The sequence below is a fragment of the Diaporthe citri genome, assembly GCF_014595645.1.
Source record: "Diaporthe citri strain NFHF-8-4 chromosome Unknown scaffold_3, whole genome shotgun sequence".
Classification (NCBI taxonomy): domain Eukaryota; kingdom Fungi; phylum Ascomycota; class Sordariomycetes; order Diaporthales; family Diaporthaceae; genus Diaporthe; species Diaporthe citri.
The window spans coordinates 71242-96039 of record NW_025064848.1 but is presented as its reverse complement, the minus strand read 5'-3'; the positions used below and the strand labels follow the sequence as shown (position 1 = coordinate 96039).

At 55.7% G+C, this 24798-nt stretch overlaps 7 protein-coding genes across 7 annotated transcripts; 5 read left to right on the top strand and 2 right to left on the bottom strand.

Annotated features, from left to right (window-relative positions):
- Positions 1–170: 170 nt before the first annotated feature.
- Positions 171–998, top strand: INS49_007623 (uncharacterized protein; the record flags this gene model as incomplete). Its single annotated transcript, XM_043168371.1, has 2 exons — positions 171–526; positions 620–998. The coding sequence occupies 2 exons, from the start codon at positions 171–173 to the stop codon at positions 996–998; spliced, it is 735 nt and encodes a 244-aa protein (XP_043026051.1).
- Positions 999–1850: 852 nt separating this feature from the next.
- On the top strand, positions 1851–2603 carry INS49_007622 (uncharacterized protein; the record flags this gene model as incomplete). Its single annotated transcript, XM_043168370.1, has 2 exons — positions 1851–2107; positions 2186–2603. 2 exons carry the CDS (start codon positions 1851–1853, stop codon positions 2601–2603), a joined length of 675 nt encoding a protein of 224 aa, XP_043026050.1.
- Positions 2604–3307: 704 nt separating this feature from the next.
- On the top strand, positions 3308–4377 carry INS49_007621 (uncharacterized protein; the record flags this gene model as incomplete). Its single annotated transcript, XM_043168369.1, has 6 exons — positions 3308–3341; positions 3411–3456; positions 3509–3523; positions 3577–3611; positions 3697–3937; positions 4059–4377. The coding sequence occupies 6 exons, from the start codon at positions 3308–3310 to the stop codon at positions 4375–4377; spliced, it is 690 nt and encodes a 229-aa protein (XP_043026049.1).
- Positions 4378–11523: 7146 nt separating this feature from the next.
- Positions 11524–13153, top strand: INS49_007620 (uncharacterized protein; the record flags this gene model as incomplete). Its single annotated transcript, XM_043168368.1, has 2 exons — positions 11524–12909; positions 12986–13153. 2 exons carry the CDS (start codon positions 11524–11526, stop codon positions 13151–13153), a joined length of 1554 nt encoding a protein of 517 aa, XP_043026048.1.
- Positions 13154–14845: 1692 nt separating this feature from the next.
- Positions 14846–16452, bottom strand: INS49_007619 (uncharacterized protein; the record flags this gene model as incomplete). Its single annotated transcript, XM_043168367.1, has 2 exons — positions 14846–15012; positions 15075–16452. 2 exons carry the CDS (start codon positions 16450–16452, stop codon positions 14846–14848), a joined length of 1545 nt encoding a protein of 514 aa, XP_043026047.1.
- Positions 16453–19747: 3295 nt separating this feature from the next.
- Positions 19748–21043, bottom strand: INS49_007618 (uncharacterized protein; the record flags this gene model as incomplete). The annotated part of the gene is made up of 1 exon (XM_043168366.1): positions 19748–21043. The coding sequence occupies one exon, from the start codon at positions 21041–21043 to the stop codon at positions 19748–19750; it is 1296 nt and encodes a 431-aa protein (XP_043026046.1).
- Positions 21044–22017: 974 nt separating this feature from the next.
- On the top strand, positions 22018–24237 carry INS49_007617 (uncharacterized protein; the record flags this gene model as incomplete). The annotated part of the gene is made up of 9 exons (XM_043168365.1): positions 22018–22099; positions 22201–22483; positions 22534–22656; positions 22717–23106; positions 23166–23232; positions 23285–23449; positions 23506–23786; positions 23849–24056; positions 24121–24237. 9 exons carry the CDS (start codon positions 22018–22020, stop codon positions 24235–24237), a joined length of 1716 nt encoding a protein of 571 aa, XP_043026045.1.
- Positions 24238–24798: the final 561 nt, after the last annotated feature.

The following is a 24798-nucleotide window of genomic DNA, read 5'->3' as shown; positions in this document are numbered from 1 at the left end:
AACCTTGATGGACAGGACGGCGCCTTTGAAAGGGGGCATCGCAGCCTTTGTCCCGGAGACCGTTTTCGAGCACGGGTCTCCACGCCATGATTGTCTTGTTGATTTCGTCTCTAATCCTTGTGCTCGGTTTCAGCCTCGAGAGCAGCCCAACTTGTGCTGGGCAAGGAAGAATGGTGCCTGAGCTCGATGAGAAGTCCGGGCGGGGACACCTCGATCAAACCCCTGAAGAGGAACTTGAAGAGGAATATGATTCTGATTGCCTCGACTCGGATGTTCCTGACGGTGGGGACGAGAAAGACATGCTCGGCGACCTCGCGTGCTTCCCGGCCGAGGTGCGGGTCTTGATATACCGGCAGTACTTCTTTGGCGAGGGCCGGTCATGCCATGTCCGCCGTTCTACGAGAGACATCCGTAGCCACGCGAAAGAAGACGCAGAGAACAATATCACGCCCAGGCCGTGCACGATCGCGCACTCGCTGGCGAGCAACATCAACGGCATCGCCCTGCTCCAGACGAACAAGCAGATGTGAGTCGACGAGGCCGGGCAGCCTCTAGACCCCCTCGTCCCCCCCCTCCTTTCCTGTCTTGACAATTACTGACAGCACCCCCGCCCCGCCAGATACGCAGAGTCCCTCCCAGAACTGTACGCGCAGGCGCAGTTCCACTTCGACAGGCTGTGCCCGCTGCAGCACTTCCTCTCCGCGACGCCGGCCGCGAGCCTGTCGCGCGTGCGCTGCGTGCGGTTCGAGTGGGTGACGTACACGTTCATCTACGGCTCCGACTACGTGGCCGACTACGTGGAGCGGATCTGGGGCCCCGTGTGGGCGGGGCTCGTCGGGCTCGAGGGCCTGCGGGAGCTGACGGTGTCGGTGAGGCCCGGCTGGGCCGGCGGGTGGACGGTGCTCGGGGCGGCGAGGGAGAGGTGTGAGGACATGCTGTTTGGGCCGGTGAGGAGGCTGGAGGCTGGGGGTGTTGTGCTGAGGTGTGAGGCGTGTTGAGGCGGGTGGGGAGTGATCATTGTTCATGGGAGAGAACACGCCAGTGTGCACTTTTCAGTTTCTGCTTGGATCGTGGTGGATCCATTGGAGAGGATGCAGGATGTCCTCGATATCTGGATACCATCAGCTGTTCGATAATTTGGTGTGTGCGAATGAAGCTATCACGGGAGGTGCATTTTCAATAAGGTGACGGCCCTGGTTTGGCTTGCTAGGATACAGTAAGAATGAAGTCTGCCCACAAGTCGGACGAGTGTTCTGGTTTGGGCTGTTTTCCCTCAGGGGTTCAGCCCCTGCAATCGATTAACCACAGCGTGTCGGACGAGGAACACTCCTTCGCATGTGCAGTCTAATTGCTTGGCCAAGGACGAATGACTGGAATGCCGCCCAGCTGTCTTCTTGATAAGAGTCTACTGTACACGTAGAAAGCCTCATCAATTCCCTTCGCTCTTATTCTCCACAGAAATAAAGAAGCTCACTTCTTCAGAGGACCCTTGATATTGTGTACCTAGTACTTATCAAAGGTAGCCTAATTGCCGTGTAGACTGGTATCTACCTGCAGAAACAAAACCCCACACCTCGGCAGCATCCGAGCTAGGCGTGTGTGCTCGGCCGGTTTCAGTGGGCGATCCTCCACCTTCGCAACCCCCGACGATCCGCCTATTTTCGACAAGTCTCGCCACGAAACATCCACCATCCACCACTTCATCTTCTTGCCATTCTTTCTTTTCTGAACCCCGCGCTACATCACTATTCCTCTTCTTCGACATTCTTTTCGAACATCTTTCCTTGCTTGCTTGCTCGCACTTATCGGTCCAGCGCAGGCAGCACAGCCCACCACCGAAAGCAACCGAAATGGCACGCCGCCAGCATCTGACCTTGACGATCCTGCTGGTCTTCTTCGGCTTCCTCACATTCACATGGTTCATGTCCTCGGGCACGCAGTCTGCCGCTGACAACTATGCCGCCGCAAACTTCCCAGTCGACTCGACAGAGAGCCTGAAGCAGCAGCAGAACTCGGGCTGGTCCCCTGGCGAGGTCGACTTTGGGCTGGGCGACAACATCTTGAAGGGTGGCGCCATTGCGCCCCGGCTGGGCAACGAGACGGCCAAGTATGCTCCTACCCTGCGCATCCCCAAGTATCCTACCGTTCTTTGCGCAAGCAACTGACAGACGTTACTCCCGCACAGGCGCGAGCTCGGCCACGCCACGTGGAAGTTCCTCCACACGATGATGGCGCGCTTCCCCGAGAAGCCCACGCCCGACGACCAGGTCGCCCTCAAGACCTTCATCACCCTCTTCTCGCGCCTGTACCCGTGCGGCGAGTGCGCGGGCCACTTCCAGAAGCTGATCGCAAAGTACCCGCCCCAGGTGTCGAGCCGCAACGCCGCCGCCGGCTGGCTGTGCTTCGCCCACAACATCGTCAACGAGAGACTCAAGAAGCCCATCTTCGACTGCAACAAGATCGGCGACTTCTACGACTGCGGATGTGCCGACGATCCCGGCAAGGCGGCCCCGGAGGAGGGCGCCGCCAAGAAGGTCGGCGGGGGCGAGGCGGAGCTCAAGGAGAGGGAGGCGGCTGAGCCTGAGGGCCACGTCGCTGCGTAAAGGGTCATGTCGGACGGCTTCGGTATACCTTGCTGCGGGGTTACAGTCATTTATCTATGAGGGCGGGTCTGTTATGAGTTATATAGGAGTTCCGGGGTGGTGCGATCAGCACTGGTGTTCACTTTGGGCCGGCATTGCATAGAATACAGTTCAGCATATTGCATATTTTCAAGACACTGGGCTCATGTAAGACAGAATTGTTTCAGGCGATTTGGTCTGCAAGCGTTTCTTTCCCCTTCCGCATTGTGTTGAGAGTTGCCGTCTTTATCTCGTGCTCTGGCGGGGCAGATATCAGTGAGACTCGTCTATACGGAAAGGGCAGAATAGCTTATTCAGAACCAGTCAACGCTCATTCGTAGGATCTTGCGATTCGATGAAAATTAGAAACAGCATGAGGATGCGCGCAGAATGAATCCCCATGCCCTCCCAGCAGGCCATGGAAAGGGGTGACCCTCAGGGTTATCACGTGTGGGCCATGACGGTGTTTTGCCTGCCGGGAGACTGCGGCAAGCCAACGCGTCGGAGCTGCCTTGAGCTTCAGCAACTGAGCTCTAGACGACCACCGGCCCAGCCCATCCCAACTCCAGCTTCAAGCCCTCCGCCCCTCCATACCGTCCAGATCTCAACCACAAACGCAATACCCCAGATACCCTCGACCTCCGCCTTTTCCCGAAGAGCCATCAATTTCGACAGTCACAGCAAACATGGAGTTTGGTACCTCAGGAAACCTGTCCGAAGGTACGTACCTGCCCCCCCCCCCAGCAGCCGTTGTCTACAGCTTGGATGCTGACGTTCCCTTGCCGGCAGATGGCATCCACATTGATATGAACAGGCTGAAGGCGGGCGAGGTCAAGTAGGTCAACTCTGGCTCCATGGAATGCGATTGATGCTAACTGTTTCTGCAGCCTCGGTACCTCGATGTAAGCAGCCCGAACCGATGCCAGACAACCCACATCTAACATGCGCGCAACAGTATGGCAGTCACCTTCAAGGACGGTGTGATACTCGGTACGTTGTGCTGTACCCTCCCTGTCACCGCAGGCAGCCCATACGTACGAAACATCAGAAAGCTGACCCTCCGTCTACCCATCAGGCGCCGACTCCCGAACCACGACCGGCGCATACATCGCGAACCGAGTGACAGACAAGCTGACCCGCGTCCACGACACCATCTGGTGCTGCCGGTCCGGCTCCGCCGCCGACACGCAAGCCGTCGCCGACATCGTGCAATACCAACTGGGCCAGTTCCACATGATGAACGGCAAGACACCCACAACCCAGACCGCCGCGGCCATGTTCCAGGAGCTCTGCTATGCGAACAAGGACATGTTGACGTAAGTCTCACCGGGACACACGAGGAGGATACCCACCCCACACGTGGCTGAGATTGCCTTTCTGCCAAATACCGCAAGCCATGAGGACCAAAGTCGCTAACCAAACCCCTGTGTTTAACAGAGCCGGCCTCATCATCGCGGGCTGGGACGAGCGGCACGGCGGCCAGGTCTACAGCATCCCCCTCGGCGGGTCCCTCCACAAGCAGGCCTACTCGATCGGCGGCTCCGGCTCGACCTACATCTACGGATACTGCGACGCGAACTGGAAGGAGGGCATGAACGAGGACGAGGCGGTCGCCTTCGTCAAGGAGGCGCTCAAGGAGGCCATCCGGTGGGACGGCAGCTCGGGCGGCGTCATCCGCATGGTGGTGCTGACGGCCAAGGGCGCAGACAGGCACCTGTACCTCCCGGACACCGGGTACAAGGTGCGGCAACAGTGAGGGGGAGGCTGTGGAGGTTGCGGAAGCATTATAGTGTGCATGAACGGCATCAGCAGTGGCGTGCTCTGGGTGAGGTGGTGAGGCGGAGCCATTGAGGACAGGGACTTCCGCCAGGGGGGTGCGAGCCCTCGCTCGATCAACGCAGCAGCAAAGTGGGCTCGTTTTTCTCCAGTGGTGCGAGATCTACAAGCGGCAGACGTGTACGATATCACGAAAAGAGACAAGACAAATACAGCTTATGACGATAACCGGGCGCCGCCGTGCTGGTATAGAGTACGAATTAGGAGGCACGCAAGGCGATTGCATAGTGGCTCTGCAATTCCAGAATCATGAGACGAACGATGCGAGGACACTTGATGACAAAATGGAGATGTAGGGGAGGAAATGGCCAGTGAGGCGGGGCCACAGAATATCATAGGTAACTTTCTGGTTCAGGAGACCGTTAGCCCAAAGGGTTGCAGATGGACTTTCCAGGTTGAGTCCGTCACGTGGTGAGTCGGTTCGGGTTCCTGATTAATTCCTTTATTACGCCTCAAGGGCCCCATCGCAAGTCTCATTCCTGGAGGAGCATGGAAAGCCTCCCAAGTTGAGGCAGGGCTTCAATAACGGTCTTCTTTCAGGGCCTTACGCTTCGCTTCGTCCATGACACATGTTGCACTCCACCCATACTCCCCTCCTGTTTCTTCGAGGACCTCGGACGGGGGCAGGTCTCGGAAGCACACACCATCCATCCACGCGTGGGCTTACTCTACCGGCGATGAGTGTCCTCTTATCTTACCCGTGCCCCCCCCCCCCCAACCCATCCACCCCTCCGCGCTCGAAGCCACGATGACACTCGGAATTGGGTATGTCTCTGACCCGAACATTTCCCAAGGCGGAAGGGAAGTGGTGGGAGTGGTGGAAGCGAGACTTAGAGAGAGGCACCCGGAGGGGGGTTGTGAGCTGAACTGCCACTGACGCGGGTGTTGGGCAGTCTCTACCTGTCAGGCACGTCCTGCCGCGTCCTTGGAAAATATATGTATGTGCTCACCCTCCCTTGTCTCGGGAACACAGACCGCCGGCGCCTCTATCTATCTGTCTGTCTGTATGTTCTGGTATAGCTTTGGGATTCTGAGTGAGGAGCCACGGCCTGCAGGTTTGGGGGTGGTGCTCTGGTCATGAGGATTACGAGGGGACTCGAGATGGGACGATGGCAGTACGGGTTTCTGGCATGCACCTTCCTCTGATGTCTTCCTCACTTCATCCCCAGCTTTCTTTACGAAGCCGGCTACACCAATGTCGCTTTGGACTGAAAGGCCAGTGGGAGGCAAGCAGGCACATACATAAGGGGGATAGTTCTGTGGGGGACGGGAAGTGAGCCCGACTCCCTTCAGCTTCGATGTTCGAAAGCGCCATAGAGCTGGTATGAAAGTCTACGAGGTCATGGCTCTATGTGCAATCTGCGGCTCGCCCGTTGGGTGTCCAAGCTTGATGCCGCCTCGTGCTCACGCTGGACGTCTTCGCGTACGTCTCTTCTGCTGTCCCCAAATGGAGGGGGCATACCCACAAGGCCGGGGGCGGACCGTCCAGTCGCATGTATGCTGTGAGACGACTCTTTAGTATGACATGGCACTGCTCACCGGTCTGCACGTGGCTCTCGCCCAACTCATCCTCAAAAGGACCGCCCGCGGAATACGGTTTGCACATATTAAATGAGCATCAAGCGGGCTAATATCAACGACGTTCGTGAAAGACGCCTTCCATATGAATGAATAAAATATATCCACTAATCATTTGGTCTATTTGGTAAACACAAACCTTGAGGAATGTCTCGGCAGAAATGGCCAAGTCTCACCCGTTGTCAGGACCTTGGCGTCATCACGGACGTGGCAGCCCTACTACATACTTGAAACAAAGGCTATTGGTAAAAGTCCATACGCAGCTGGCAAAGCTGCCACAATGAAAACATCCGATAGGCAAGTCCTCGCAGCATCATAATCAGGCGCAGTACGTGCACATGCACGGAGACCAGGTCCGTCCCCGGAGCTGCGACACCTCCACCCTCACCTCTCCAGCGGGCCTGCCTGTCTCGTTAACAACACCGAGACGACTTGACGTCAGCCCTGAAAAGACCTCCCATGGACACATCTAGAATGGGGTTAGGGGATTGGGAGATCAGATGGGACAATCGGCTGGGCTGTATCCACTTGGTTCATCTGATCGCCAGCGTAGGTCCCGTACAAGTGACCCTTGCCTGTTGTTCGGGGCAATGCGTCCCAGGGATATCGAGATTCATGCGCCCGCGCCCTACAGGACAGTATTGTACATAGTAGCTGTGGCATGTTACCACCCCTGGCAAAATAAAGCCTCAGCGACAGCCTCGGAGCCGCTTTATTATTACCCACCTAATTTCTCGGTTGGCGCAGTCGCGATACTTGCGTGCAACAACCTCTGGAGTACAATGCCATACTACTGAAATATAGGAGCAGCAAGTGGGACGTCTCTATCAACAGCAGCTATTTGGGGTCTGCAAGCCCGGCGACCCGGGGAACCGGGCACCGCAGGGAGGGTCCACGGGACGGGGGCCCATGTCGTGGCCCGATGTGACCTCCCAGGCCTTGGATTGACGTTACGTCAGACTGCCAGACGGACTGGCTACTGGGCAGACACGCCCTCGAGGCTGAGACAGAGCGGCCGCACCCAGGGCGACACAGTAACCTAGTGAATGGGCAGCCGTCCCCAATGGGACACAAGAATAAAAGAGGCGCGCTTGTCCCGTCTGTAAACTATTCCCGGATGCTACGCACATGACGATGCTGGCCCCTGCTGGAGGCCGTGGGCGGTGAGAGGGCGTGGGGGAGGAGAATGCCGCATCTGATGGAAGCGTATCCCGGCACGCTGCTGCGGCGGATGCCTCCGGAGGGCAAGGGGAAGTGCCTTAGCCGGCGCGGGCGGGAGGAGTCTGGCGGCGAACAGCTCGCCCGCGTCGCCCGCGAGCGTGAGCGGATCGGTCTCATCGGTCAGGGGGGGAGTTGGATTATAGTATAGCAGTATAGTAGACTACATGCCGGGCGGCACACATGATGAGGTGAGGATGTGGGATGGGTTCGTGCTGTTGCTCGGGGGTGTTCGCGGGTCGCCTCGCACAGCTGCGCATATCTACATAATATGTGCGAGGCTGTCGCCGCTTAGTTGGTTGGTTGGGTGTGTTCTTGCGATGCATACGGTTCAAGTGCCTACATCACACTGGCAGGCACATGCGTGACTGTCTTCCAAGAAAGTGATCAGGATCCCGCGCCGCAGGACCCTCCCTCCCAGGCCGGCCTCGTCTCCCCGGAATCTCAGGGGCAGCACGGGCGGGCATCCCCCTTGGTGTGACATGACCACAGTACCAGATAGCCGGAGTGTAACTGGAAGAGGAGCTGGTTTGTGCGCGTTGCCGGGTGAGCTTGTGTGACGAACACACAAGAAAAGGCAAAAGGCAAATGGGAGATGGGAGATTGGCTAAGGGTGGTGAAAAAGGAGGCCATGTGTGTGCTGAGCGTTTCGATCCTATCGTATTTGCCCGGATTCTCATCAAATTATCCCGCTCAACGGCTAGCCTATCTGGTGTGCGTGGCAGGGGGGATCCAGGATCGATCCGTCGTGCCGCAATTGCGATGAGCTCTTATCGCGGCGTGGCGTGAGATGGGGGGTTAATTCTCCGCGCATGAGCGTGTGGTGAGAGGATCCAAGTGGGAGGGCCCCTGTTTCTGGCCAGCCCAGCCAGGCTGGGAAGATGTTGCACGATACTGCGAGGAAGAGGCTCACTGGATTCGTTCTGCATGAATTGTCCCAGTCTCACTTTCCTTCCTGGGCCTCCCTGGGCGTGTGCGCACCGAGCATGCACATACAAACTTGTGTGTGCGAGACAGGAAAAGCCCCATCAATTGCTTGTTCCTCCAACTCGGCCGAGGCACGTAAGCGCGGGTTGGGGACGCTCCCGGGTGGCCCCTGGCTGTGGTGAGACGGGACAAGGCGGTGGCGTCGTGTCTGAGACCCCTATCCTGGCAGCGGCGGCGGGAACGCCGTGGTGCGTCCCTCTCCTCGGTGGCCCCCTCGATGGAGACACGTGTTGGAGTGGCAGCGATATGGGTGGTGCTCATGAGAGGAGGGAGAGGTCCCCTATTATGCCAGCATGCGTGCCTCCAGCAAAGGACTGGACACCATGAACCAGGGCCTGACCCTGCGGAGGCTTGTTTGCCGCGGGGCACATGTAGCCATACTGTGGTGTAACAGGAGGAAAAGGCGGATTTGATATCTAGGTGACCTATTTTGGTCGTGTGTGCTGTAGAACAACAGGCGGGATTATGTCATGGGTGGTCCGGTATAGGAGGACGGGCGGCCGCCCATTGAGACAATTTCGCCGGAATTAGTCTGGCAATGTTGCTAGCAGAAAGGAGAGGGTCGGTCGGATCTGCAGGCGACTTGCTGAGAGGCAGCCACATGCTGTTACGCGTATCATGTATCTTTGCGTGGAGGGGGCCCTGTGGGACACTGACCTAGAAGCATCGCCGGGTTGGGCGCTTGGAGGTCGGAGCGTTCGATATCAGACTAGGAACCGTCTTACGTCTACTAGAGCATAGACCGTAGTCTACCGCATGCACAGAGGACAGTACCACCCGTCCGCGGCTAGATTGACGATCTTTTTGACGGGCGGTTTGATGCTGGTGATTGCTGGCTGGCAGGCTGGCAGGCTGGCTGGACGGGACCCCAGTGGGTACGTGTAGACGATTCGATTTCCGATGCGTTGCGAGGTCATTGTGCGTCCCCGTCCGGTCCTGTCTAGTCCTGTCAATCAGTCCGTCCGTGTCCTCTCTCGAGCAGCAAGACGGGCAGTGATGACGGAGATGGGCGTCTACCCCTCCTTCAGACCCTGAAGAGCATCCACCTTCATCGTCAGCCAGCAGCAGCCCTGCGAAATTTCCCGCATCGGACCCCACCTTGGACAACACGAAGAGAGGAGAGGAGGTTAAAGGCGAAGAGGGGCAGAGGGGTAGGCAGCCAGGGTGTCTGATCATGTCGTCGAGTTGAGCAGAGTCGATTCGAGTCGGGTCGAGGCGAATCAGACAAGGGTCAATGAGGTCCTGCACCACGAGTCATCATGGTCATCCGATGCCTGAGTGGCACATCCCAAGTGCTGGACTGAACTGGTGTAAACTGTACTGCCAGACTGGCAGGAGGTCAAAAGGATAGGACAACGCAGCACAGCACGAGCAACAAACTGCAGCAACGGATGGGGCTCTGGTGGGCACAGGTGGGCTCATGTGGATATCTGGATATCGTGAGGCTGAGTTTGTCGGCGGTAATTAAGATCTGAGAAGAATTTAGGGGTCCTCGGCTCGACTATTCGATTCTGGCATGTACGTATGTGCTGTTTTTGTAACTGCTGTTGCTGGGTGCAAGGTTGTTGTGTTGTGGTGCTAGATTGGGGGCTGGGGGCACATGCTGGGTGGGCGGTGGGCCTGTCGTCAATCCAAAAATCGAAAAGAATCCAGAATCGTCGGGCCACTGCCGCCCTGCCGCCCTGCTGCCCCATCGAATTTAGAGCACCTCCTGGCACGGCAGCGTGGTTGGCAGGGCCAGGTCACCCCCTGTCCCCCTGCCGGCTGGCACCTACCTACCTAAGCGGCCTGGGTTACGCCTGGGGGGTCTAGACTACCTACCTTGCGCATTGGAGCTCTGACCGCAAGATTGCGGAAACGGAAACCTGGAAGGGGCCTCTCTGTGCTCTGTCCGTCACCCATCCATCCATCGACCAGGCCAATCCACCTATGCACACCCCTCCCCTTCCGAATCATCAATCCACCATCGCACAACAAGTCTGGCCTGCTTGGTCTTTTCTTGTCTTTTGTCCCTTGTCAATCCTCCTCCCGTCATCACATCACATCACCTCGCATTGCGCATCGCATCGCATCGCAGCTCCCCTCCGTCGACATCTCCGCATCTCGACCCGTCCATCCCATTGCCTTTTTTCCTCGCCTTCGCATTTAGACAAGACGATTGACTTTTACTTGTTCTGCCGTGCCCATACGATACGATTCGACACGACTGTTGCTGTGCATTTTCTGGCCTGTAAGTGTTGGTGGTTTCCTTATCTCTTGCATCTGTCGTCATCTGTCTTGCTTTCTTCCTCCTTTTTGGGCCTGTGGTGAAGCGAGACACGACAACGAGGGAGGAAGATTATGGGGGAGGCGTCTCAAGAACGACGATCCACTCTCACCAAGACGACCACTGCCATCGCCATGACATCGACCTGCCCGCCATCCAAACAGCCTCCAGCTCAACAGCTATCCGATGCTGCTTGTCCCCCGCGACCGTCACCCAAGACAAAACGAGACACTGCGTTCGACGCACGTCGTGCTGAAGTCATTTGTCCCTTTGCCCATCGAGACCGACCGTCGTGGTGACGTCGATGCTCCAGACCGAACAGCACAATACCACATCAGTACGACAGCGCCAACAAGCCAAGCATACGGTTTCCTACTGCTCACAGCCTCGACCGCTCGATGCTATCTCCACTTGTCCCGCCCTACCCAGACAGACGTGTCGCCTCGTCACGGTCCATCTAGTTTGGGGTTCCAACCTTGTGGAGATAAGGCCCCAACTGTGCGGACCGGCCTGCATCTACAAAGCTGTTTGGGCTGGCGGCCTCGCTGCCCAAGTCGAAGTCATTTATCTGTCTGTCCCGCCGTCCCGGCTGGGAATGCCTCTGGTGTCTCTTGTTCTGTTCCGCAAAGCGTAATCTTTTCAAAGTGTTCTATTTGTAGACTAGCTTGCTTGTTGTTTTTGCTTCTGCGATTGTTGTTATTGTTGTTGTTCTCTTTGCGCATTTTCCTCGTTCTGTCTGCTTCTCCACTGGGCCCCCCTTCCCCTTCCCGAAACTTTATCGCGCTTCTTAGGCCGACCAGCCTTGAGACAGCAACCTGCACGCAGCGCGCTAATCCTCGCCTCTCCGCCCCGGCAACAGCTCATCACCGTTTCTTCCTCCACATTCTTCCTTGACGTTCTCATTAGCGACGACGAGAAGCACGACGACGAACACGCCCGCCATCCCGTCGGCCCAATAATACTCCCCAACCAAAGGCAGCAAGCACGCACCGCCCGACGACCCACCATTCACATGCTATGGCAGCTGTCATCGGAGACTTTGCAAACCATTCCGGATTCCACACTATGATCGCAACCCAGGGCCTGCCATATTCCCAAGAATCATCCCACGCCTCCTCCCACTACCGATCCAGCAGCCACTCAAGAAGCTCCACCCCCCGGAACCACCCTCCAGCAAGCCGGCAGCAGTCTTCGAGGGCCTCTCCGAGGTTCTCTGCGAGCTCTACTACCGCCAGGGTGCCGACTGCCGACGACACCGCCGCATCGAGATTACCCTCGCCCCCGGACTCGTCGTCTGGCAGCGCCAGTGCCGGTGCCGGAAGCGCCTCACAATCCGACGAAGACCTGAAGGCGAGGTATACAACTGCGTCCCAGGATGGTCAGAAGCAGGTCTACATGGACTCCTCATCCGCGCACCAGCCTGCGCAGGGATTCTCCGCTGCCGGTCTTGCTGCCTCCGGTAGTACCCCCAACTCCTCGTCTCAGACCGTCGCCGGATCCGCCCAGCCAAGTCATGTCCTCCCCTCTCCCGCCTCCAATTCTGGCGATCGATGGAGCGCATCGCAGTCCACACTGACCTCCTCGCCCGCCTCCGCCACACATCAAACCACCATCAAGGTCCGCGACCTTGCCCACGTTCAGGCCCTCGCGCGGTCGGGCATGACCTCGAGCGCCGTCGACGACGACTCCCCCTTACAAGCCCTGAAATACGACCTGAGCGAGTGCCCCATCGGTGATGTCATTGAGATGGTTGCCGCCCTGCTCACCAAGATCACCACCACCAACGACCAGCAGCACGACGCTCTCAGCAGGAACGCCGTCGAGCGCAACGCCAGCCACGTTAAACAGGCACAGGCCCAGAACGACGGTTTGGCCTCGGAGAACAGCATGAGCCCCCTGAGTAGCAGCGTACTCGCATTCCACGGCAAGAACGTGCCTGCCATCACCATATTGAGCTATTTGAGCCGGATACACAAGTACTGCCCGACCACGTTCGAGGTGTTTCTGAGCCTGTTGGTCTATTTCGACCGCATGACGGAACGGGTCAACGACATCGTCATGAAGGCAGAAGAAGCCAAGAAGTCCGGCCAGGCACAGGAGCAGGCCGAGCCCGACGTCGTCATGAAGGAGGCCCACGGGGACAGCAGCGAGAGCGACGAGGAGCTAGACGAGGACATTGTCGATGATTCAGAAAGCGACGGGGAGCAACCCACGGAGCCTGCAGTGCCCAGCAGAGCGCGAGGGAGTGGCCCAGGGAAGGCCGGAGGGGTGCCCTCTGCCGCCAGCCAACCGACGTTTTTCGTTGTCGACAGCTTCAACATTCATAGGTTGATCATCTCTGGTGTAACATGTGCGAGCAAGTTCTTCTCGGATGTCTTTTACACAAATTCGAGATATGCCAAGGTAAGACTGACCCTATACCGACCCCAACCTGCATCATGTGTACCTGGGCGATATAGACTAATCTGATCACCTGCAGGTCGGAGGTCTCCCACTTGCCGAGCTCAACCACCTAGAGATACAGTTCCTCCTCCTGAATGACTTCCGCCTCGCAATCCAGGTTGAGGATCTGGAAGCCTACGCAACGATGCTCGTCGAGTTTTATGCGCGAGAGGTCGTTTCTCGGTCTGCCGCGGGCGCGGCCTAGATTGGGAGCGCAGTGTAATCGCGGTTGCTGATTTCTGGAAGATACCTTTGTACGCGAAGCCCATTACTGATGGGCACCACCAGCACTTTTGGGCAAGAGGCCTTTTTGATACCCGGATAGATGTTGGGATGACTAGATGAGAGAACAAGAGAGGGCATTATCGGTATCAGCGTAATATGTTACCTGTGCTGGGGGCGGGGGGCGGAATGAGAAAGAGAAAGAAGGGGCGAGCGAGAGAAGGCACAACACGAGAGAGCTAGTTGGTTGATAGGTTGGTGTATATCATGACACGACAGATTTCCACAACTACTTGAGAAGAAACGAAGTCTACTGACTTGGTACGGTACGCGATTACGAGGAAACCAAAGGAAGGAGGGTTGGAAGGAGTTCCCCCCTCACAACCTGTTGTATAATATTTATGTGTGCGTGCATGGGAAAGCAGCAGATAAGGGAGTATGGTTGGTGGGCATGGCGTAAGTGGTACATAATGATCAATATGGATAGTTGGGTTAGGAAAGGGCAGGGGTGAAAGGATATTGTTGGTTATGTGGTTGTGTATTCTAGGTTAAAGGCATGATAAGGAACTGAATGGAGTGTCGTAGTGTTTTATTTCATGATTGATCGAGCAAGCAGATGCGTGTATATTTCTGCGTGTGTGTTTCTGCGTGTGTGGCATGTCGTTCAGCGTCGTTGTGGGAGTCAACCTCCCCTCTGCGTCCTCCCTGCCCTTGAACTCCCCAAACCTTGATGGATGATTTGAGGTGAAGGGCAAAAGCCGTCCGGGCTAGAAGGGAGGCTTGGGCTGGATGATCAATGGATCCCTCTGGCCGCGGCGGGATCCCTAGGTACTTTCCGGTGAGGCAGGTAGTCATGCTTCCGGGGCTGATTGAGCGGAGCGGTGGTCCGAGCATGAAGTCTCGCCCACTCGAATGGTGACAGCAACAACTGGGTGGCATTTCAAACGGGCATGGGGCATCCGTAGGGGGTAGAAACATAGACTATTGAACTTTGGCATCCTCAGTTCTGCCAACGTCTTCTGCGGGCTCACTCACGCTGGCGGCTGCTCTAAGATTGCTCTGGGGAAGGCTCTATGTGGCGACTAATAGTTGTGCTTAGGAGAAAGTTTGTGGGAGCGCCCGTTCACCAGTTAATGTGCCTGTATGTATTACTGCTGCCCTTGTGGTATCAGTGGATTATTGTTTCCTTATGGCTCCCTGACATTTCGAACTCTGGCGGCGTGTATGGCCTTGCCATGTGATCTGGGCGGGCAGGGCAGAATCGGCATCCAGAACCCATAGGGCTCTTTCAACACTGGCTGCGCTGATGTCGAAACGAAAAGAAATGGCTTTGTCTTTGCTAGTTGAAGGTGCCCGTGGACTTGTCGATTGGGACTGTATCGGAATCTACTGAACGGTTGCATGAGGATTGGCTGCAGATCGGATCATCGACTTTAAGCGGCTGGGAGGACGAGTTTTCTTCCAGCGTCCGTGTTAACTGTTTCAGGAAGACAAGCATCTCTGGAAATAAGCTGTTGATTCAGCATATCCCCTTCGCTTTGACACTGCGTGTGCTATGATCCGTCATATTCAAAAATATTGGTATCATCTAATAATAAAACGCTGTACCTGGGTACTCATATGTACTCCCGCTCATAAAACATGACCATCGTGACATTTGACCTGGCGAGGAGTCCTACACCGGGCAAGTCGACGTGCCGTGGTCAAACTGCTCGTAGACTTGCGGGTCGGACGTCTTGTTCCCAGTGACGCTTCCCCCGAATGTGAAGTATCCCTGGCTCAACTCGGTAGGAGTCTTCTGGATCTCACTCGCATTGCCGACGACCCAGACACTTTGCATTCCTAGTCGGAGGTTAGTCAAGTCTTACTGGTGTTAGGGAATAGTCAAGAGATCTATCACTCACCCATGACCATGTGCTGAAGGACATGACAGTGAATCATCCACACGCCCGGTTCGTTGATCCTGATCCTCCAGGCCCGCCACCCGGCATCAGCACCGGCCGTCGTCTTGGTCTCGTACCGGTACAGCATCGTGGTGTCACGCTTCACAGGCGTGTACCCGGCCTCCACCCTCGCGGCCTCGGTGGCGTTGGCATCGTACGTCCCATTGCCGCTGCCCAAGTCGTAGTAGTGGGCGCCATGGGCGTGGAAGGGGTGAACATCAACGCCACCATTGTTGTTGACGGTGGACCCGGTGTTCTGGAAGACGATCTCGAGGACCTCGCCGACCTTTGCGGCGTACGCCTTGTTCTTGGGGTCCCACCCGCCGTTGGCGACGGCCGCGTCGTAGTCGGGCACGGCGTCCTCCCCGCGCAGGTAGATGTCGACCAGCAGCGGCACCGGGTACGCGACCAGCTCGTTCCAGTTGAGCCCGTTGAGCTGCCAGATGGTCTGCCCCGTCGCCGGGTCGAGCAGCTGCACCACGTCGATCACCACCCGCCGCGTCACCTCCTCCAGCGCCGGGAAGTCCGGGTCCGGCTTGAGCGGCTGCAGCGTGTTCTCGAGCCAGTCGTACGTCCTTGTCGTGAGGTTGAACACGGGCGCCGCCGGCGCGGGCGGCACGGGCGGCTGGCCCTCGGCGCTGCTGTTGGCGCCCGTGTACCGCAGGACCCCGTAGCTCTGGTACACCGAGGGCCGGTCGCGCGTCTCGAACTGGATGAAGAAGTCGGTCTTGCCCGCGGAGTCCAGCTCGGCCTGGCTCTTGGTCTTGAAGAGCACGTCGAACCGCTGCCCGCTGCCGATCTGCATGCGGTACGTGGCGGCGGGCTGCGTGTACTGGCCGCCGTCGACGGCGATGACGGTGAGGATCTCGTGGCCCTCGAACGCCATGATGGAGTGGGTGAGCGACGTGGCGCCGACGAAGCGGAAGCGGTATGTTTTGTCTGGCTCGACCTCGACGACGGGCAGCTGGCACGACGCGTCCCCCGGGATCTCGCCCGCCGTGTGGTTGATGGCGACGCCCTGCCCGTTGAGCAGCACGGCCTGCACCTCGCCGCCGAAGACGAGGGGGGCCGCGAGCAGGCCCGCCTCGAAGGCAGAGTCGTTCTGCTTGTAGTGCTCGTGCCACAGCAGCGTGCGCTCGTCGTCGTACTGGTACGGCGGCGCCGCGCAGTCCTCGACGATGAGGGCGCCGAAGACGGTCAGGGCCTGCATGCCCACGTGCGAGTGGTAGAAGTAGGTGCCGGCGTCCTCTGGCAGGGCCTCGATCTCGTAGTCGAAGAAGTTGAGCGGCGGGATCGGCCACTGTGATGCTAGTACTGCGCCGTCTGAGAACTGTGCCATCCGCTGGGCGAGGCCGTGCCAATGCTGTGAGTGTTCGTTAGCCTGGTTCGCTTTATGAAAAAGAGGCCGACATGTTGTTGTGCTCATACCATAGTCAGGTTGTGGTCCGTCATGTCATTGTATACTCGAATCCATGAAGAACCTCCTGGCCTAATACGGATGGCGGGCCCGGGAGATGTGCCGTTCACCACTGCGGAATACCGTTGGTCGCATGCTTGCGAGATATTCTGGGCTGTTATCCGGAGTACATGGTCGGGAACGAATGTGCTGTCGTGGGTGACCAAGTCACCGAGTACAGGAGACAGCAGCCACTGCACGCAAACGAGGGATAACGACAGGAATCTCATCTTCGCACCGCAAATGCCAACATGAAAACTTGAAACGAATGACTGATGAAGGCGAGCCTGAGGGGGACATCCAAACATCTATACATCCTGACGGGATGATTTGTATTATTTAAAGCGTTAGACTCGCCGCATATTGTAACTACTGCATCTAATTATCACGCGTGCAACCCTGGGGAAAGCTTAAGGAGATGGCAGGGGAGGGATCTTCAGCTCCAGACTCATGCGGCCCAGGTCTCAGTGGAGATGCTGTGGGATGCGAGCGAGTGCATGGACACCCCGGCTCGTGCGTATTCATAGACAGACACTGCCAGCTCGAGCTGAAAGACTATTCGACCCCTGTTAAACCATACGCGGAAGTACCGCTTGCAGATCATGTTGTCGTGCCGATAAGCCTTTGTCTTTGCTTTAGCACCGCCGCGGGATTTTGGGCACACTATTCGATTAACATCACATATGGAACGGGATTGGGATCCGCTAAATCGAGAGGTGTGTGTGCCTGGGTGGTAAGCTCAAGCTTCTGGATCTGACCACCGTAACCATGGCAGTGCCCACTGTTGAATCATCAGACGACAAGCTTCAGGGTCTATAGTAGGCAGCACGAAAAGCACATTGGGCTGGAGGTCTGTCGGGCTCTAAACAATGCCCGACCACCACTTTTTGCAGTCGAACAAGCCACGGGCGCCCGGGTCTGCCGGACATGAATGGCCAAGGAACCCGCAGAACTGCTTGTCCAGATTACTAACTTTGCACGTGCGAAAGAGTGAGTGAGTGAGTCGGTCGCATGTCTGAATCGTCCTCGTATCCACGGAATTATCCGAGTCCCACCCCGCAGGCGCGCATCCGTGCTATGTGAAACACGTTGCGATGTGTATAATGAGTACGCTGCACAGCGTCTCGTTTACGCACGGCATATTATCTTTTGCGGTGCCTGCGTACGTAGATCGCGGGCCCCCTATTCTTCTACCATGGTTCGCGCAATTGTCTGTGCCAAGACTGGGCGTATTCTAGTCATGAATTGAGTCTTGGTATAACACCTCAGACAGCCCGTCAGAAGTCTTCTTCTATGCACAGCCGGTCACGACGAGAGCTTCAAAAAAAAAAGGCGGAAAGAAACAATTCCTAGTTGTGTGTGAAAACATCGGAAATATGAGACGGGCCAGAACGGTGAATGCATGTGGCACCACCGCCCACTTGCCATGAGGATCTGCATGCAGTGCGAGCGTACCGCCGCCCACATGCTCCACCGCAGCCGGGCGTGATGCGCTCGAGTCGGCCCTGCGGCGACCGGGCGGCCCCTGCTTATCCTGTTCCCGTCCACAGCTGTCTTGGTTGTGCTTCTGCGCCGATCCTTGGCCCGGTCTCACGCCCTTTTTTTCTCCGCATCCCCGAAATGCTGCGCGTTAATAGTGGCGTGTCTCAAACGCGATGATTACAGTGTCTTACTTTTGACCAAGCCTCAGTGCGACACAGAACCACACTTGCTTCAGCTTCAGTCGTGCGTACGAGCCATCAGCCTTGCGCCCGGCGGCCGCGTTGCGCCTCAGATAGTGGTCAGCCGATGATTGTGGAGTTATCAGATGGGATACGCAATGCCCATATTTAGACATCACTAATTGTGTTACTGGAACTTTCCATGATAAATCATTTGGGTCCGCCGCAAATAGCGGACTCCAGCAGAGGTAATTCTCACGGTACGTGATGACATCTCATGCACTATACAAAAAGCCCTGAGGCCAAAAGGCTTCTATGCCATTCTGCATTTGGAAGTTGCGCGGTGAAAAAGAGATTAGAGAAGTAAGTTCGTCAGGCCCAATCTGAGTCGTGAAGCGTGAAACAATGCCTTGGCTACAGCTCTAATGACGCCGCGAGTCAAGTCTTGATATTGTGTCTTGTTAGATCGACATGGCCTGTGAAGATGCCGAAGGACTGGTGCTGGAGAGCTTGAAGCCCAAACTATTGATCTACAATTGCTGGCTACTGCTCCTGGGCTGGCAAAAACACACGACAGTCGATAGAGGAGTGTGAATCAAGATTGAAGCCCAGACGGCCATCAAATAAGGGACAATTTTCCCATTGGCGAAAATAAATATCAGAATATTGATGCGGTTGTCTACAGCTTAGACAGTCACCCCAGCCATGGCACTGAATCGCTGGAGTATTTAGACGGCCAACTTTAGAAAGGGCAGGGAGAGGCTCTGCGGCTCTTGCCGGTGAAGTGGCCTACAAGCCACGTGTTTCAGGTTTATTGCCGGATCCAGTGACATTAATCGTTCTCGTGGGTTCCCACCCTCTACCACCGTTATTCACCTTTGAGCGTGGCTGTGGCTGTATTCTCCTTTCGACTTACTCGTCATACCACCCCCACGCCACACCCAGTCGACTTGTTGACGTCAATGCTTGGCATGTTTCTATGGGAAGCTTATTACTGGTATCCAGCTTGGAATAGCCATTTCTGCCTGAAAGCCAGTGCAGGAATAGAACACGGGAGACCCCTTCAATTTCTGAAAACACGTGGGCAACTGGGCCAACCTAGCCCTTGCATCCCTCGGCCTTGGCTGCCTTTTCCTCACTCATGCATTTTCGAAAGTGCGTTCATCCAATAAAAGTGGCGCTGTCATTGTTGTTGTGAAAAGTAATCAGGATATTTCTCCAACTGCAGGCATTGCAAATTCCTCAATCTCATTTTGGCCCTAGAGTTGGATGTGAACCGTGGAACGTGTCAAACACTGGACGCGGCATGAACATTGAACGGAGTCCTCAATTTATAGTTACCGGCCATATTTGGTAGATATCTCATCAGGATGACATATTGGGCACTGGGAGGGGGTGTCAAATGTGCTAGTCTTTGCCTCTATTGTTCAAGGCTTTCCTCAGGTAATTGTCTACGTCGTCATGACCCCAAGTGTAGTTGGACTAGATACTGGATAAGATCAACAATAACTGCTGATTTACAGCGTCAAAACTGCCTTCTGAAGGCTTTCATCCAGGTCGAAGTCGAACAGCCAGCCGAACGTCTCAAACGACTCGTCTCTCAAGCTTGAAAGATAAGGCCCCTCGGCTGTCGCAAGCTCCTTGTATCTGACAACGTTTCTCTTACTCCGCTCGATCACTTCTTGTGTCCTGGGCCGCCTCGCCCCGTCGAAAGCCTGGAAAGCTTTTTCGACATCCGATGACGTTTGGACTGAACCCAACAGACCACTCAACATGTGGGCATCCTCGATAGCCATACCTGCACCAGCTCCCATGTGAGGTGTGGTAGCATGCGCAGCGTCTCCCATGAGACACAGTCTGCCGTGAAAATACGGCTTGTCTTGTGGATAGTGAAACGTTGCCCACGTCTCCCCATTTCCATGCTCCTGCAGCAGCTTCACTATGCCGGGATGTAATTCCCTGCAGGCATCGACGAGCTCGCCTTCCTTCAGCGGCATTCGCCACTCCTTTTCTTTCCAACCCCCGGGCGGGGAGCTCGTGGCGAAGATGTTCAGTGCCGATCCGTGCTCCACGGGATACGCAACGGCGTGTCCGCTCGGGCAGAGGAAGAGATTGCCTGTCCCCGCCAGCTCCTTACCCATGACCCTCTCGTAGGCTTCCCGCGGTGCCATTGCGCGGTAACCGACGTAGCCGGAGTACTCCGGCTCGGCATCCAGCCCGTGAATGAGCTTCCTCGTCCGGCTTTTGATACCGTCGCACCCGACAAGTGCGGACGCGATGGCGGTCGACCCGTCCGCGAACGTGAGAATAACACCGCCTCCGGTATCACTTCCGTTCTCCGTCACACTCACAAACGTCTTGTTAAAAGACGCCGACCCCTCCGGAAGCAGCCTGACGAGCTCATCCAGCAGCTTCGCCCTGTGGACACAGCACCTGACGGGGAACGTCATGCCGTCGATCTCCTGGACCCTGTTGACCATGTTGAAGATCTTTGGCGGTGCGAATGTCTCATCCTCCCCCTCAGGGAGCCAGCCCCTCCGGTACGTCAGGAACGTGTCTGCCAGCTCCGGCGGCTCGTTGGTGGTGACGTGTTTCGAGTACGCGCGGAGCATGGCGGGCGAGAGCCCGTGCATGGCACGGATGACATTGGGGCCAAAGGTGACGCCCGCGCCGATCTCGCCGAACGACGGCGCCGATTCGTAGATGTGGAAGGGGACGTTGCGGGCGGCTAGGCCGATGGCGAGGGAGACGCCGCCTATCCCGCCGCCGACGATGGCGATTGTGAAGGGTTTCTGGGAGGTGGCAGAGCCCATTTTGTTTGATTGCCAAGACATATTCGCGACGGAGAACGACTGCTCCTCAAAGCTAATAAAGCGGCATCAGAGAAGCAGCGTAGCGCTGACTGCTGATCTCCCGTCATGACCCAAAGTAGCACTTGCACTATCACGCGTGGAACCCCGCATGGTCAATCACAGTTGCCGGCAGAATACTGTAGCTTCTAGTACTATGACTGGTTGATATTTATTTTTGGTTATCTAGTCGGCAGGCGCTGACACCGTGGTGATAACTCTTGGTGTAAGCTGATGTGTCGGGAATGAGCGTTGGGCGTATGGGCGTATAGGCGTATATCAGTTTTTCTGGTCTCTCAAATTTCAGCCTGCTGCAATAGCCCTACTGGTGAGCAACGAGTAGCTCACATGTTGTTTGCCAACTAGACAATGTTTTCTTGCGTCAAGGCCATACTCCCGGGTCTTTCAAGTACATGACGCTCGTCTCACCGGTCTTGCTGTCGTGTACGATGAGATAAGAGACTAGAGCCCCGAGGCCCCGCACTCTTCAATTTCAACCTGCTACAGCAGTTTAGTTCCATTTTGTATAACGCGACATGTGAGGATTGTAGAACCGATTGGGCGGCTCTGGGTCAATGCCTGCCGAACCATAGGAATGCCTCCATCGTGCCGAACACTTATGCAAACCGCTGACTGATCATTCTCGTTGGTCTGCAGCAGCGTTCCCGGAAATGACTTAGGCGAACTGAGGACGGAGGCATGTGATACGCTATTCAGTGTTTAGATCGAAAGTCATGCTTCATACTATTAGAAGTCAAGGGAAATGGATGGTCTCTCTTCACTGCCATTCGCGATGTAGTTATCTATCTAGCCTGCTGAAGGGGTTGCCAACCGACTGAATATAAATATTTAGGCACGCTTCCAAGTTAGCACTCCTCCTTCTCCGTGACCTCGAATCTTTCTTCCTCAACAGGCTCACATTTGACACACACATTAAAATGTCTGAGATTCTTGTAGGGAAGTATCTATTCCGCCGGCTCAAGCAGGTTGGTGTTCAGACTGTCTTCGGCGTCCCGGGTGGTGAGTTCCCAATATTCCAATCACGGGGTCTCCCGAGCTCCCACTTGTATGCAGACCAAGTCAAGGGCCATTTCAATCTCTGATTTATCCTTGTTGCTTAGACTTTGAGCTCGCCCTTCTTAACCTCGTCCCTGAACAAGGCCTTTCGTGGGTCGGGACACCAAACGAACTTGTCGGTGCATATGCCGCGGATGGCTATGCACGCGAGAAAGGGTTCGGCGCGCTGGTCACTACGTTCGGCCCTGGTGAGCTGAGTGCTCTGTGTGGCATTGGTGGTGCATTTTGCGAGAATGTTCCCGTGCTGCACATTGTCGGCTATCCCACGAGGCCTGTTCAGGCGAGCGGCAGGATCATCCATCATACACTTGGCGATCTTCGCTATGAGTAAGTACCAGAGGGGCCTAAGTGGATGAGATGAAGTTGACTGGTCACAGTCACTATGTCAAAATGTCTGGAGAGTTGAGCTGCGCCACAGCTGTTCTCGAGGACACGCACACCGCCGCAGGCGAAATCGACCGAGTGATCAATGCTATGCTTTTGAACTCCAAACCTGGATAGTGAGTAGAAATTTGAGCAATGTAGTGGAGTTATCTGTGTTTACTGGCTGACCTGTTTAGTATTGGTATTTCGGAGGACGTCGCCTATTCCAAGATACCCTCATCTTACCTTGAGACTAAGCTAGTCACTTGTCCTCCCCCGGGAAATATGGAAATTGAACAGAAGGCCATATCAGCAATTTCTAAGGCTCTCGCTGACTGCAAGAAACCTATTCTTCTCGTCGATGGCGGTGCTTCTCGCGGCAGCTGGGAGAAGTTTGTCCCTGAGCTCGTCGACACCCTCGCGATCCCCGTCTTCACGACGACATTGGGCAAGGGCATTGTCGATGAGAGCGGTCCTTACTATGTCGGTGGTTATGAAGGCCTAGTCTCTCTACCAGAAGTAAAGGAAATCGTGGAAGGCGCGGATTGTGTGCTGTGGCTAGGCAGCCTTCCTTCTGACTTCAATACGTCAGTACCACAACGATCCCCACCTTCAGAAACACAGCTAACTCAATCGTGACGCCAAGTCTTGGGTTCACTTTCCACATCAGCTCATCGGCAACTGTGATCGACTTCCAGAGACTCTTCGTCAAGGTGGGCTGCAGCAAGGTCCGAGGAGAGAAGTTTGTAACTAACAACGAGGCAGATACGTGACACGAAGTTTGAAGCCAACATCTCACAGATTCTTCCCAGGCTTACCAAGGCAATTGGCACAGAGAAGCCTCTATCCGGCAAGATGTCACATGTCAAGCGGCCAGAGCGCCCCGCTGTTCCGGTGCCCAAAGCCATAGAACAAGACTGGTTGTGGCCGGTGAGTACCTCTTGTTACCGCATTATCCCCAGAACGACTAATAAATCGGCACGCAGCGCCTCTCGGCTTATATCAAGCCCGGCGACCTTGTTGTAACAGAAACTGGTACCTCCCAATTCGGTTTCAACATGACCACCCTCCCGCATGGTGCGAAGGTCTGGACGCAGGCCGTATATGGCAGTATCGGATATGCGGCTGGTGCGGCGGCCGGAGCGTCGATCGCGGCAAAGGAGACGGGCAGATACAAGCGCGTCATCCTGATTACGGGCGAGGGAAGCCTGCAGCTGACCGTACAGGCGTTTTCGATCCTGAACAGACATGGAATCAAGCCCGTGGTGTAAGTTTGAGGCCTCCCTCTTCTGTGCAAATTTCAGGGTAAATATTGACGTCTAGTCTAAGCTTCATCATCAACAATCTCGGTTATACCGTTGAGAGATACTTCAACGGCATGGAGGCCGCGTACAATGATGTGCCGATGTGGGATTATGGCGCAATTTTCCAGGCTATGTCTCCGGAAACGAAGATCAAATCGTTCAAGGTCGACAAGGCGGTCGACTTGGATGCGCTATTGTCCGATGAGGAATTTCAGACTGCTACATATCCCCAGGTAAGCGGAACCCATATTTCTGATATCCCCATGGGACTCGAATCGACTGACAAAGTGGCTCCAGTGTGTCGATATGATGCTTGGTCCGAAGGACCTCCCTTCGAATTTGAAGGAGATGTTCGAGATCGTGAAGGCGGGTGCTACTAAGAAAAGCCCAGGCACTTCTCACTCGACAGAGTGAATATTCTCGACCAAAGACAGTCTCATATTACGTCTCTCCAACCTAAGACCCTGATTGCTATGAAGCTATGTCTCTGGATTGACACATTCCTTTGTGTACCAATATCTTCGTTGACAGTATGTCGAAGCACGCTGGCCGATTTACGGCTAGATAAGCAACGGGTGCGTGCGTGCAAATTGATGTGGTCTGAGGTTGCTTCTCTCCATTGTAATGTTTCTCGTCCTTGGAAGCACAGACCCGAGTAGATAATTCGAGAGTAGCCATGGTTCGTGAGAAGGCATACCATTGCCTTTCTTGAGCAAACTTTCGAGTATTCTGAGCTGTCACAACTCGCCAATCCCAAGCTACCTAGACATCAATATTGAGATGAATGCGACCTTGCATTTGTCAGATAATATCAAGTGAGCCACGATTTGAGGAACACCGAGGAAAATGGAGGCGTCATTCCACCTTGATTCTATATTGCCCAATATCTGAGGAAACATTCTTCGGCATTGCCATGCGCTGTGCCGCCATCTGAAATGGGCGTTGGCAAACTGTGATTGGAATACCGCTCCGGCT